Raw genomic sequence first — 12,036 nt, 5'->3', positions numbered from 1 at the left:
GAATATGTAATGCGCTTTTATAAAATTATATATTTAAAGCAATTCAAATTAAATATAATTGAATAAATCAATTTAGAATTGCTGTAATCTCAACATTTTATATTCTTGTACATAAGACATATACAAATAAAAGAAATATAAGGAAATCGCTCAACCGATCGACACCCAAACAAAAGTAAAAGAACCTGAGCTTCTGCTCAGAGCATGAGAGATCAAATCCACAGAAATTTAATAGTTATTTGCGAACTATTTAAAAAATTAATAAAAATATAGTAATTTAAGTTTTGACATGTATAAGATAATATACGCTTGATAAGTTATCCTATTATATTTTATCTAACAATATTTTTTATATACCCATTAAAAAAAATATTGATTTAAGCCGATTCATATGTGAACTTATATTTATACAAAAAAAAATAATTTAATAAATTTAAATTTAAATTTTTTGAGCACCTGCTATATTATTTATTTCCTTAATTACCATAATTCAGTACTTCAACTACATAAAGCTAGCCATAGTGAGTGTATATAAAACTGTGTCCAAGGGTCCCCGACAGACGCCAAAGCGATAAGCTATTCGTATATATAAGGTACATACATACATTCATAAATATATACCACACAAGTATATACTAAATACTATGTTATGTAGATTACAAATAAATGCGCTGTAAAGACTATGCATATAAAATTCGAATCGTTCGCAGCTCGAGCTGCAGTTGAAGTTAATCGGGAAACTTAAGCAGAATGAAGATTAAAGTCGCATTATTTTTAATAATCGCCTCAATTGCACTGGCCAGCGGTAAGTCCTATAGACATTATGATGGTACATAAATGGGAAAACTAATATGCGCTCTTTTAATAGGTTTTCGAATGCCCGACTGTCCGCATTGGAGTAAATGTTAGAAGGATTACAAAGCTGGACGAATTATTTACTAGATGTAAAATTCGAAAATTCGAAAATTCTCTATTTATTTATCACAAAATATGTGTGTGTGTGCGTGTCGAGTTGTATATTTAGTGTCTAGAAATGTCAACAGGATCGGAACTCCCTACATAGAGTAAATAAACAGTTTATTAATCGAAATGGAAATGAATGCAGCCAAATGAGTCATTTAAATCGTTTTCCATTAGGCTTATGTGCTTAATTAAGCGTTAAGGCTATTAGAGCGAAACTTTTGAGGACCAAATAACAAATTTTCCACGCTGAATGCCCAATAAAATAAAGCTTAATGCAAAATAAATAAATATCTGTGCTATGTTACCACTAATTGAACGCACGCATATGCACATATATATGTATATATGTATGTATGTATATCTACTGCGTAATCCTCTAACAGTGCTTTTCGCATGATTCGAACACGCAATGCAAAAATACAAATAATCTGCATTGGGGCTGACAGGCTTATCAAAAGATTTTCTACCCCCCACACATTTTCGCAGAGTTTGGCTATAAGTCGTACGAGCATGCATAGAGAAATTGATTATCCTATAATTGGGAAATGGCAAAGGAATTGCTAAATAATTGCTCTTAAGCGCATTGCAATAGAAGAAACCTATGCATAAGATTAATTTTTCTTTAAGGCTTGTGCTTTTTTTTACTCAAATATATTTGCAAAATGTTAACATCTAGAAAAACCTCATCGTACCTCTAAAATTATTTAAGCATAAATAATTAATATGCTCGCAATATACATATAGACTCTCCACAATTTAAATTTCTCATCTATAAGTCTCATTTCTCTGCAGGAAATAACCCAAATCTATTCCAAGCCCAGGTTAAGCTTTATCTGCATAGTGACGCCCCCGTCCGCTAGATAGCGCCACAAAACACACACACGTGCCACAATTTTCCGGCGTTTTCCCATTATGGGGTAGGTTGAACTGAATTTTAAAATGCAGTGTATACTCACATCTGCTATGATTGACATGGGCTTGACGCATTATTGATTGAGCTGTATAAATGTGTGTGTGTGTGGGGAGTTGCGCTAGAAGTATATTCATAGGCTGACATTAAGGTAAATAGACACATACATATTAAGTTAATGGCCAGGTGTGAATGCCGTGTCATTAAGTACGCACAAATGCCGTCCATAACTTATGTATATAGCTAAGACTTGGGTAAATGAATAATAGATAGCTACGCCTATTGATTTTCAGATTACACTCTAAGAAAACAAAAGCTAAATAGGCCGAGCTATCTCTTGAATATTTGATAAAATTTTAACTAACTAGATTTAGGTTTACTAAGCCCAAGTTTAAATTATTCTACATTTAGTTAGTTACTTAATAACAATTAATCAATTGAGCTTACATACAATTCTCTCAGTGTATGCAACCTGCTTTAAAGATAAGCGGCGTGAAAGCCAACTTATATAAACCTCAGCGCATGGCCAACCAACCAAGCAGCCCACCAGCTCACCAGCCCAGCCACCCAAAATGTCCACGCACACGTAAAAACCGTGGACCTCACGAAAACATTTTAAGTAGATGTCATTACGCTTTTGCCTCGCCGTCAAACGACTTGGGGAACAACATAAATCCATTAACATCAGCGCATTAAACGTGATTTCCCTTCGAATTGCTAAAGTCTGGCAACGCTTTACCTTTGTTTGACTAACTATTTAAACAATAGCAACGACTTCTGAACTCTTGGTTCAGGTGCGCTAACTTTACCTTTTACAAAGGCTTGAATATTTGTTTCTTTGTTGTCTTATCGATTTTCTTGCCGTGTAACATTGTCGATTTTTCGTATTTTTCTTTAGATTTCCTATTGTGATTTGTAAAAGCAATTGGCTTTTGTGTACATTTCATTGTAGCAAAAGAGGATATTTTAATGGACAAGCTTGTGCAAAATTTAATTATTATTCTAGATAAACTGCGTCTTTTGTGTCCCTTGACAATTTACTTTGTGCCTAATTTGATCACTGCAGTGCACTGATCATTAGCTATCGATAATTGTTGTGGACTTACCTCGATAACACTATCACTGCCGAGTCCGCAGATCTTGTTCTTGTTGTTGTACAACCGCTGCTCCACTTGCTGCTGCTTGCGCTGTTTGCGCTGCTTACGTGTGGCCAGACGCAGTCCGCCACCGCTGCCGTCGCCGCCGCCGCCGCCACCCAATACCTGCGCTGCAATAACAATTTCGTCGTCTTCGTCGTCGTCGTCAGCGCCGGCGTCGACGTCGTCGTCGTTTAGTACTAAACCAGCAGGTGGCGTGCCACTCAAATTAAACTCATCGACATCGATATCGGCCGCTGTGTCCGGCAGCAAATCTAAATCACTTTGAAAGCTCAGATCCAAATCTTGGGGCAATTTTGCATACTTTTGATTATTTTTCATTGTTGCTGTTTATTTGTATGGGCTGCGTTGCATGAGTCATGCCATGTGCAGTTAATGTCCTACGAGAAAGGACACTGTTATCGGGTTATCGTCTTGATTTGTTATTGTTGCAGTTCGCGCGTTGCTTTCGTTGCTATTTTACAAACACACACACTCCCACATTCACACGTACATGCAAACACATTCAAACATACACATACATATATGCCAATATAAACATGAACCAAAACAAAAATGAGCACAATCGATTTTTCCGTCTTGTCGCTGCGTTCTCTTTGTTTTTGCCCCACTACGAGCAATAACAACAACTACAACAACAGGTTCTTGTTTTAGCTGCACTCCAATGCAACAAATTGGTCGCAAGTCGTTGACTACACAACACAATCGTCCTGCTCTGCTTGTTGGAGAAACCTTGGCGGCGCCCTTTCACCTCTCTCTTCCTACGTAATTAACACAAACAAACAAACGCGCACACACGCACGCAATTACTCATCAAATTGCAATTGCACTTTACAATGTCAAACACGCTCTCACTCACACATACAGTCACACGTTACATACACACAATCAAGCAGTCAAGCAACTTCGCGATTGAAATTCAATTTGATGCACTTTAGTACTCGGTTCAGTTTCCAATTAGATTGTTGTATGCGCTTTTCCGACTTCAATTTTCATTTACTTTTCACCGTCAAGACGTCTGCACGCCACAAAATCGCGTCGCGTATAAAGCACAGCGCCAATGCCGATGCCGATGCCGCTATTCCCTTATGACTGTCACTGTGTGCGAATGCGTTTGTGTGCGTGCATATATGATGTAGGGGCTGTATTTGGGGTAAAAAGTTATCGAGTCAAATTTTATCACATCTGGCAGCGCTGTTTATCGTACTTGGTATGCACAGCAGGCAGCTTTTGTCATGTAGCATGCCAAAAATGCACCGTAACGCCATTTCGAATTCAAAAGCAAATAAGCTGGCTGAATATATATGAATATTAATAAATTAAAACACATTTTAGACGTTCTATTATGAGAATGGTTTTTGATCAGTTGATTTATTCAAAGCATTTTTTTTATCGAATATGTTGGATTTTGTTTTGTCGATTTAGTCCCTTTATAGTTAATATCGTAGAGATATCCATACATATACCATAATATATATAATTGTTTTTGTATTTTTGTTTTCTTTTGAATCATATAAGTTTGTATACTTATATATTGTATTTGCAGTTTCCTTGAATAAAAATTAAATCTTAAAAAGGATAAGCATCATTGTAGCTACCACAAGGTGTACTTTTTGTTTTTGTTGTTGCTGTTTCCCTTATACGTAGATAGAAAACATTTGTTTGTTTGTTTTGTGTGAATTATGCTGCATGGCTAATAATTGTTCATAAATGTTGAAGCTTCAAAGACAAAAGCGTCGTCGAATGAATCGAATATTTAAAACTGATTTAATTTAGCTATAAAATTGTGTAAATATATAAATATAAATACTGTTCACTTACAAAATAACACGCATACACGCAAGTTTGTCAAATGTGGTCAAACTAAATTATCGACATAGTATATATATGTATATATATATATAATATGACATAAATATGATTTGTTTTCCCTTCCAATATTACATGAATTGAAATTAAATATAGAATATAAATAAGTTGCGGCAATTAAATGCTTTAAGTACATACATTCATTTCGCTTCGCTTCGCTTTGTCTGCTTAATTTTTTATGTTTGCTTAGTTCAATTAATTAATAATTAATTACTGGCAACATTCTGGAGATGCTTCGCGTTTCATAAAATATATTTCGTTTTCTTTTTTTTTTTTTTTTTTTGTTATGGCCCATGCGCCACTTCTTTGAGTTGGAAAATGGAAATGAAATCAGTTTGGGTGAGAGAAATGTTAAAGTTAGGTCGTTTCCAAAGTCAGTTAATTGCAGAATATAGATTTAGGGATGTTTAGATTGTTGCTTCGTTATAGTGTTATGGCAACTGACTTTAAAAGTCATTGGCCAGCTTAAAAAGGGGCAGCGGCGCATGCGTCTTGTCTGAACTAATTGCTGAGCTTAGCCTAAACAATTCTCAACTTTCTCGTCTTAAAATTTATAATCGACTTATGTAAAAAAGTAAGTTTACAAAAAAAAAAGTAAAACATGGCAAGCGCTTAAGCGTAACTTAAATTAAGTCTGTGTAAAGTCTAAATAGCTAAGATTCAACTATTGCTGATGTTGGTGTTGCTGTTGCTGTTGTTGTTCCTGCAATTGTTGCATCAATTGCTGCTTCGTTTCGGCTTTCACAGTTTTGTAGCGATCCTTCTCCTCAGTATTCTCGGGCGGCTCACACTCAAACGATGCAATCGCGAGCGTATTCTCATTGAGCACCGCATTATGCTGCAGGTAGGCAATTACATTCGGCAATTTCTCAAATGGACAAATGACTTTCTTCCATTCATTGAACTCCATCACTTGTTTGGCGAGTTGTGAGCATTTCTCAAAGTTGATATGATTGTTTGGCAAACTGCAAGCGAAATGAGAGAGAATAAATAATTCGATTTCTCTTGTTGTCTAGTTAGCTAAGCAAATTACCGATTCGAGCAGCCTTCGTTCAAAAAGTATAAATCCTTAACAAATAAACTAAAAAATGGAATGATTATGCGTTCGCGTTCCTCTGTGGCGCCCTCGGAGCGCCACATTGCAGCTTTAAGCGTCGAGCGATAACTGTTGAAATTCGATGTTGGATCCATTTGATGTTCCAGCACGGAGAATTTTGCCGATTGCACTTTAGACCACTGCAAGAGGAGAAAACGAGTTAGACAATTGCCGTATGCAGTTTGCAATTCTTCAGGAACTTGCCGTCTTTTTAAGTCGGCCAATGGGCGCGAGATTTAGGCCAGCTATAATGGCCATCAGACTGTTGAAGTTGCCAATGTTGAAGCACTCACGTGCCGTCTCAATCCAGTATTCGATAATACGCACGCGCTGCTTCTTCTTTGGATACTGTGAAAGTAAAGGAATAAACATTATAAATAGGCTAAAAAACATAAAGAAAAACTGGCTATAATCTAAATGAAAATCGCATAGAAGGGCTGTTCATTCTATATTTAAATATCTCATATCTAAGCCGATTCTAATTCATCCTAATTCATTTAGATATATATTTTTTTTGACAATTCCAACATCTTAGCTGTTTAGGAAGAAATCCTTATTGATTTTCACATATTTCTTTCTTTTACTATTTCTTTTTTAGCCTTTTTGCAATTGAATTTCATTTTTATGGCTTTGCGCTGGGTAAACATAATTCCATACGTTTATGGCCGGGCATCATTTTCATTTACATTTTCATCCCCTGCCAGCAGCGCATCCAATCATTTTAAGCACTCCCTAATCTCCCCCAACCCCACCCAGTAACCACTGGCCACCCACTCCACCCACCTTAACAATTTCGCTGGCCGTCAAATAGCTGAGGCGATTGAACCATTGAACATACGATTCCAAATTGCGTGTCTTCTTCATATCATTCAATGAGGAGCTGCCCGCCGTCGCATCATTTGAGGCTGTGATTGTGTTGCCTATGCCCATGCCAGTGCCCGCGGCCTTGGCTTGCTGCTGCTGATAATCCTTGGCAAAGGCCTGTACAAACTCCTCGGGTCCAATGTGCGACAGACGCTCCAACTCGATGGCCGTTAGCTGATGCGCCAAATGCTCACAGCTGGGACACAAGTCCATGATGCCGAACACCTCGTCGGGCTGCGGAGTGCTCGAGGCGGAGTTGCTGCCGCTGTTAGTCGAGTTGCCGCTGCTGCTGGCCGAGCCGCCGCCGCCGCTGCCGCCTCCGCTCGTCGATAAACCGTTAGTGGTGTGGCCACTGCCCGATGATGATGTATGGGAGCTGCCTAGAAACGTTTGAAACGGATTGTGCAAATGTAGATGATGCTGATGATGATGATGATGCAGCTGATGCTGATGGTGCATCTGTTGTTGTGACTGCTGCTGTTGGTGCTGGTGCGACTGTTGTTCGATGGCCTCGTTGTTGAGCAGCTGCAGAAATTCCTCGTACTGCTCCAGATCCTTGAGCCGCGCCACGAGCAGCTGCAGGATGCGCGACACCTGCTTGCCCAGCGAGTTGTCAATGTAGACGCATTTTCTGGCCAAGATGCGCACCTGCTGCATCAGGCGCTCATCCCGAAAGTCATACGGAAAGATCTCAATCCATTCGGAGAGCAAGCGTATGCAATGCTGTGCCGATCGCTGTGTCAAAGTTCGCTGCTGCGGCTTTGGCTCTAGCTCCAGCTCCTGGACCTGGCCCTGTCCCTGTCCCTGCCCCTGTCCAGCCGCTGCTCCAGCTGCGGCCGATCCTTTGCGCTGTGTCAGCGGCGAGGCAGAGTTCAAGTGCAGCGGCAACGACGGCGGCTGGGCAACAGCCTCGTCGACCACATCGCCCGCCGGCTGCTGCTGCAGCTCCCAGTTGCTGGAGATCTGGGCGAGCAGCTCGTACGGCCGAATGAACAGGCGTCCGCTCAACAGAAATGCAAACAGAAAATTGTGCTCCGGATAGTAGTCGTGCGTGGGCACCATGTGCAGGATGAGCGACTGCAGTGTGCCGGAGTGCAGCTTGCCCTCGCAGTAGACCAGATGCCCCTCCTTCGGCTCCTTGCTGAGGGCCACGGGTTTGCTCTGCTGCGGCGGGCCATAGCTGAGCGGCCGCTCCGGCAGCTGCGATTTCTCCACGTGCGAACTGTCCCGACGGTGGGTGGCCAAGGTTTTGGCCACAATGCCAATGCCGCTGCCGGCGCTGCTGTTGCTCCGCTGTGTCTTCAGGTCCGGCAAAGTCTTGTGTGTCGTTGTCGTCGTTGTTGCTGTTGCAATTGTTGTTCCCGTTTTGGGCTTGAGATTGAGATTGATGTTGGCGCTGCCAGTGCTGCCACTGCGGCCATTTGTGGCACTATTGATGCCGCCGTTGCTCGACGACGACATTTGAATCCCGACGCTGTCTGCCTCTCGGTCTCTGCTTCCACTGCTGACTGCCAGGCGACTCTCCTATGCATGCGCCGCCTTCGCTGGCAGCGTCAAGAGCTGTGTGAATAAAGAATGCAGAATTAGCTATTATTCCAATAAGAACGAGTAAATAGTTGGCCTCAGTTCCAATAGGAAAAAGGGACATTGTGTAGGAATCCATAGAAAGGAATAGAAAACAAAATGACAGCAAATTGGAATTGGAATTGGCAATGGGCAAATGACAAACGGCAAACGAATACCTGAACAGTTAATAGTCCTTAGCAATTAGCCAACTGTCAAAGCGCAAGGCCAGGCCAGGTGCAAAAGGTGTGGAATGTAATTTAAACCCTTTTCACTAATCTGCTTCTTCCACATGCCACATTCTTTAATTCACTGCTATTTTAAATGATCTAAAGCCGTTGAAGAAATAATTCATTGCTTACAGGCTTTAATACAATATAGTTTAATATAATTAAAAGCAAATCACATGACATATGGCAGATGTTTCTTATAATTTAAATCTGTTTTTTAGCTTTTACAGAATCATGACATGCATATAATATTATTTTTAAAAGTGCTTAGGCTTTAATGGACTTCGATTTGCTTAAAAGCTTTTATATTATACATTCTAAGTAAACTCGAGTTTAAGCTAAATAGGTCAAAAGCTACGCTAGTAACATATGATGATTCAGAGCTTACAAGTGCTTTAGCTTTTACTGAATCATGGTTTTTATACCAGCTATATATGATATATATTTATATTATGTTATACATATACATATATATGTATATGTATAGATCAATAAAATATCAAGCGGATTTTATTCACATTTTATAGACAAATCAAAGTTCATTAAAGAACTATAAAACATCTCAAAATAACATAAAAACTTCAAGTTCTACTTATGAAAAGCGCCGAGGAAAGCTAGATTAAGCCAAGAAAGAGCGAGACAGCAAGATGCACATTAAAAAAGTAAGACAATTTGTAAAGAAGACACTATCGAGACTGCATATAAATATATATGTAAATAAAAAACACGTCAAAACGTTATAGTGAAAACTGGAAAAGTGTCGCTCGAAAGCAATTCATAGAAAATAGGAAATAACTCGTAAATGTTGGCTATTGATTGCTGAATGCGACACTTAATCACGTAAGCACAACCCACACAAAGACAGCAGCTCTAAGCAAGCTAGTTCAAATAGACGACTTGCAAATACCATATATAATAAAAAAAATAATTTATGTTTAAGTTAAATTAAATTACTATAATATAAACGTATGCCGATTTTGATAATTTGATTTAGATAGAAAACATAATGTTAGCAATAATAACACATTTATTTTGCTTATGATATCTTATTCTTTATATGGAATTTCTCAGCTTAAACTTATTAACTTCAGCTTCTATATAATCTAAAATACTCTTAGATAATATATTTTATTTAAAATATATGTATATACTCTATATAAGATAATACTGTCAATACATCTTTAGCATGTTACAAACCCTACCATTAAATCAATCTACCTTCCTCACACATAGGGTAGTAAACGAAAACACCTTTCCAACTTCACCCACTCCCCCGCAAATTATGGCTCGCCTAAGAGCGGCGGCCAATCCAAAGAAAAGATAATGAAACCATAATGCTTCGTGTAGTATAAACTTTTAATTTCCAGCTGCTTATCAAAGTGAACGAATTAGAAGGCAAGGGAAAACACGAGAATTACTAATATTAATTAACAGCACAATAACCAAAAAACACAAGAAATAAAAGAAAGAAACAACAGCGGAAATAGGTCAACAAATTGCTCTGAAGGGTTGCGGTGGATGGGGGTTGTGGGCGACGGTTGAAGCTAAATGTTAATTGAATTACCAGCCAAAAGAAGACGCCACAAGGTTGGGCCAAAGGTGCAAAAGAATATAAGCACCAAGACATCTACACCCCACCACCCATTCCAAACGCCACCCACCCACCTCGGCACAGTTCGATTTTCACTTTTCTTGGCGTATTGCAAGGGCAAGGGGCAATTATTAACTTGTGGGCCAAAACAGAAATCAATTTCGAATGCGGTAGAAGCAAATTAAAATCTATATTTATATCGTTTACACTATATGTGCATATATATGTGTGTGTGTATAAAAACAACAAATGAGTGGAATGCACGACGCAGCAGCGAATGCCATAAAAGCTTAAAACAACAACAACTGTAAAAACAAGAACAACATCAGGCAAAGCAAAGCGCACCATAATTTGTATACAAAAGCGGAACAGTGGAAAGGGACGGGCAAGGCAATGACAGACACAGCAGCAGCAGCAGCAGTAGCCGCAGTCGCAGTCGCAACAGAAGGCGAAGCAGAAATGTAGACAAGTCAATAAATGGGGCCGTGGCCAGGTGGCTGCTGTTGCTGCTAAGTTGAATAGAAGAGAATGAAACAACCCCACAGAAAAAATAATATAAAATAAAACGCACAGAGAGTCACGGATGGATGCATGGATGCATGGATGGAAGGATGAATGGATAGGTACTTGAATTTAGCCGAGTCCTAATTGGAACTTACCTGCCTGCTGCAGTCGCTGAAGCAGCTCCGTTGCATTTTATTTAAAATGCGCTCTTTTATTAATTAAATATAATTTGGCACACACGCACACAGAGGAGAGCTCAAAAGAGTATATTTAGCTGCTCCTGATCACTAATACATTGTCATCAATTGATCCGCGCTCTCTTTCTCTCTTGTACTCCAGAGAGTGAGCTTGCATGGAAAGCTGATGCTGCTGATCACTAATACAAATACATTTTCACTAATAGGTCCTCCTCTTACTATCTTTCTCGCTCTCTCTGTGTTTATTGCATCGAAATCAGGACAGCGTGTGCATAGTAGTAGCAAAAGGGGCGCTGCCTAACGAAAGTGGAACACACGACGATGCTGCTGCTGCAGCGCGGCCGGTCGCTCGGTCGGAGGGGTTAGTTTGTGTGTTTGCAAAAACAATTTACAATACGCGAAAGGTGAGCGTTGTGTTGTATTGCTTTGCGTCGCGTCGCGTCGTTTTAGCTCTTGCTCTCACCACCTTTGGTACGCGCTGTCACCCCCGCAGCCTGAACGACAGACCAAGTCGCTGTCGCATATGGCGGCCACCTTTTGCGTTTTTCGTTTGGTCAGCGCAAATATAAAACACAGTCTGTTATTTATATGTGTGTTTTGTACGATTTGCGTACGTTTTTACTTTTTTAGCACACGACGTTTTGTAGTTTTGTTTAAAATGCGTCTTTTGCATACGATATTATATTGACGACATTTTTTGTATGTATTTGTATGCATGTGTGTATATGTATGTATGTCTGTATGTTGTGCGCCGACCGGTTTGTTTGCTACGCAGAATTTTCTTTTCCACTTTCTTTACGCCGCCCTTACACTGTTTTTGTTATTTTTATGTTTGCTTATTAGATTCGTGTTAATTTGTATACACTGAACGTTCACTTTTTTATATTATTTACATAAAACATTCACGTTTGCCTTTCGCTTTTTATTACATTAATTATGCATATATTGCGCCAATTAGCAACGTTTATACCCGACTCGCCGTTCTCCTCGGAAGCAATAGGCAAGGAGTGCGAAGACAAAACAAAAACCACGAGAGCGGTGTGAACGTACACTGGTAACGGAAAAATCAAAAATATAAGTCAGTGCTAGTAT

At 39.4% G+C, this 12,036-nt stretch overlaps 2 protein-coding genes and 1 long non-coding RNA gene across 7 annotated transcripts in view; 1 reads left to right on the top strand and 2 right to left on the bottom strand.

Moving 5' to 3' along the window:
* The window catches only part of LOC6582631 (calcium-transporting ATPase type 2C member 1), a 60,629-nt gene extending 56,503 nt beyond the window's left edge, over positions 1 to 4,126 (bottom strand). For 2 of the 5 annotated variants that reach the window (XM_015162536.3, XM_032731429.2), the window contains exons 1-2: positions 3,972 to 4,126; positions 2,980 to 3,410 (exon numbers count right to left, since the gene is read on the bottom strand). In XM_015162536.3, coding sequence (XP_015018022.1) covers positions 2,980 to 3,351 — 372 coding nt within the window. In that variant the 5' untranslated portion in view covers positions 3,352 to 3,410; positions 3,972 to 4,126. Of the gene's footprint in view, positions 1 to 2,979; positions 3,426 to 3,963 lie in introns of all 5 variants that reach the window. The other 3 variants (XM_044010278.1, XM_015162535.3, XM_015162531.3) reach the window with 3 other exon arrangements.
* Positions 579 to 1,096, top strand: LOC26527695. The gene is made up of 3 exons (XR_001449136.3): positions 579 to 593; positions 656 to 805; positions 869 to 1,096. It is a non-coding gene; the product is annotated as an uncharacterized LOC26527695 (long non-coding RNA).
* A 648-nt stretch (positions 4,127 to 4,774) lies between the features above and the next one.
* Positions 4,775 to 11,962, bottom strand: LOC6582630 (ras-GEF domain-containing family member 1B). The gene is made up of 5 exons (XM_015162530.3): positions 10,903 to 11,962; positions 6,779 to 8,419; positions 6,200 to 6,343; positions 5,933 to 6,135; positions 4,775 to 5,864 (listed from the first exon to the last, which is right to left on the bottom strand). Exons 2-5 carry the CDS (start codon positions 8,318 to 8,320, stop codon positions 5,564 to 5,566), a joined length of 2,190 nt encoding a protein of 729 aa, XP_015018016.1. The 5' UTR covers positions 8,321 to 8,419; positions 10,903 to 11,962; the 3' UTR covers positions 4,775 to 5,563.
* Positions 11,963 to 12,036: the final 74 nt, after the last annotated feature.

The sequence above is a fragment of the Drosophila mojavensis genome, unplaced genomic scaffold, assembly GCF_018153725.1.
Source record: "Drosophila mojavensis isolate 15081-1352.22 unplaced genomic scaffold, ASM1815372v1 contig_74, whole genome shotgun sequence".
NCBI classification, from domain to species: Eukaryota; Metazoa; Arthropoda; class Insecta; order Diptera; family Drosophilidae; genus Drosophila; species Drosophila mojavensis.
Note: the sequence above shows the minus strand (reverse complement) of the source record. Positions and strands in the feature narration are given on the sequence as shown.